This window comes from Eurypyga helias, unplaced genomic scaffold (genome assembly GCF_000690775.1).
Source record: "Eurypyga helias isolate BGI_N326 unplaced genomic scaffold, ASM69077v1 scaffold23031, whole genome shotgun sequence".
NCBI lineage: Eukaryota > Metazoa > Chordata > Aves > Eurypygiformes > Eurypygidae > Eurypyga > Eurypyga helias.
In genome coordinates, this window is record NW_010230465.1 from 1 (window position 1) to 338 (window position 338).

Sequence of the window (338 nt, forward strand, 5' to 3'; positions counted from 1 at the left end):
ACACCTACGACTCGGGCATCCACTCTGGCGTCAACACCCAGGTGCCCTCTGTCAGCAGCAAGTGCCTCGGGGACGATGACGAGGTCTACGGGAAGCAGTACACCATCAAGAAGACGACCACCACCAGCTACTGCCAGGGAGGGAGCCAGGGCCAGAGCCAAGCGCAAGGTAGGGGCTGCGGGGCCGGGCATGTCCCTGAGCTTGGCTCCTGCTTTCCTCTGCCTCCCCCACAAGCCTTCTGGGCACTCCTCCGCTCTGCCTTCCACACCTCAGGAGCTGGTGCTGCCTAAAATATGCTCCTTCCTGTCCTCCTTCCGTATGCTGAGAGGCTGTGGCGT

The 338-nt window shown here is 62.1% G+C and overlaps 1 protein-coding gene across 1 annotated transcript in view; it reads left to right on the forward strand.

The window, feature by feature from the left end:
* Positions 1 to 3: 3 nt before the first annotated feature.
* The window catches only part of LOC104516444 (junction plakoglobin-like), a gene marked incomplete at both ends in the record, with an annotated part of 3,874 nt that continues 3,539 nt past the window's right edge, over positions 4 to 338 (forward strand). Inside the window, one exon of the mRNA XM_010160770.1 lies at positions 4 to 168. Within this exon, the coding sequence (XP_010159072.1) occupies positions 4 to 168 (165 nt within the window). The remainder of the gene's footprint in view (positions 169 to 338) is intronic.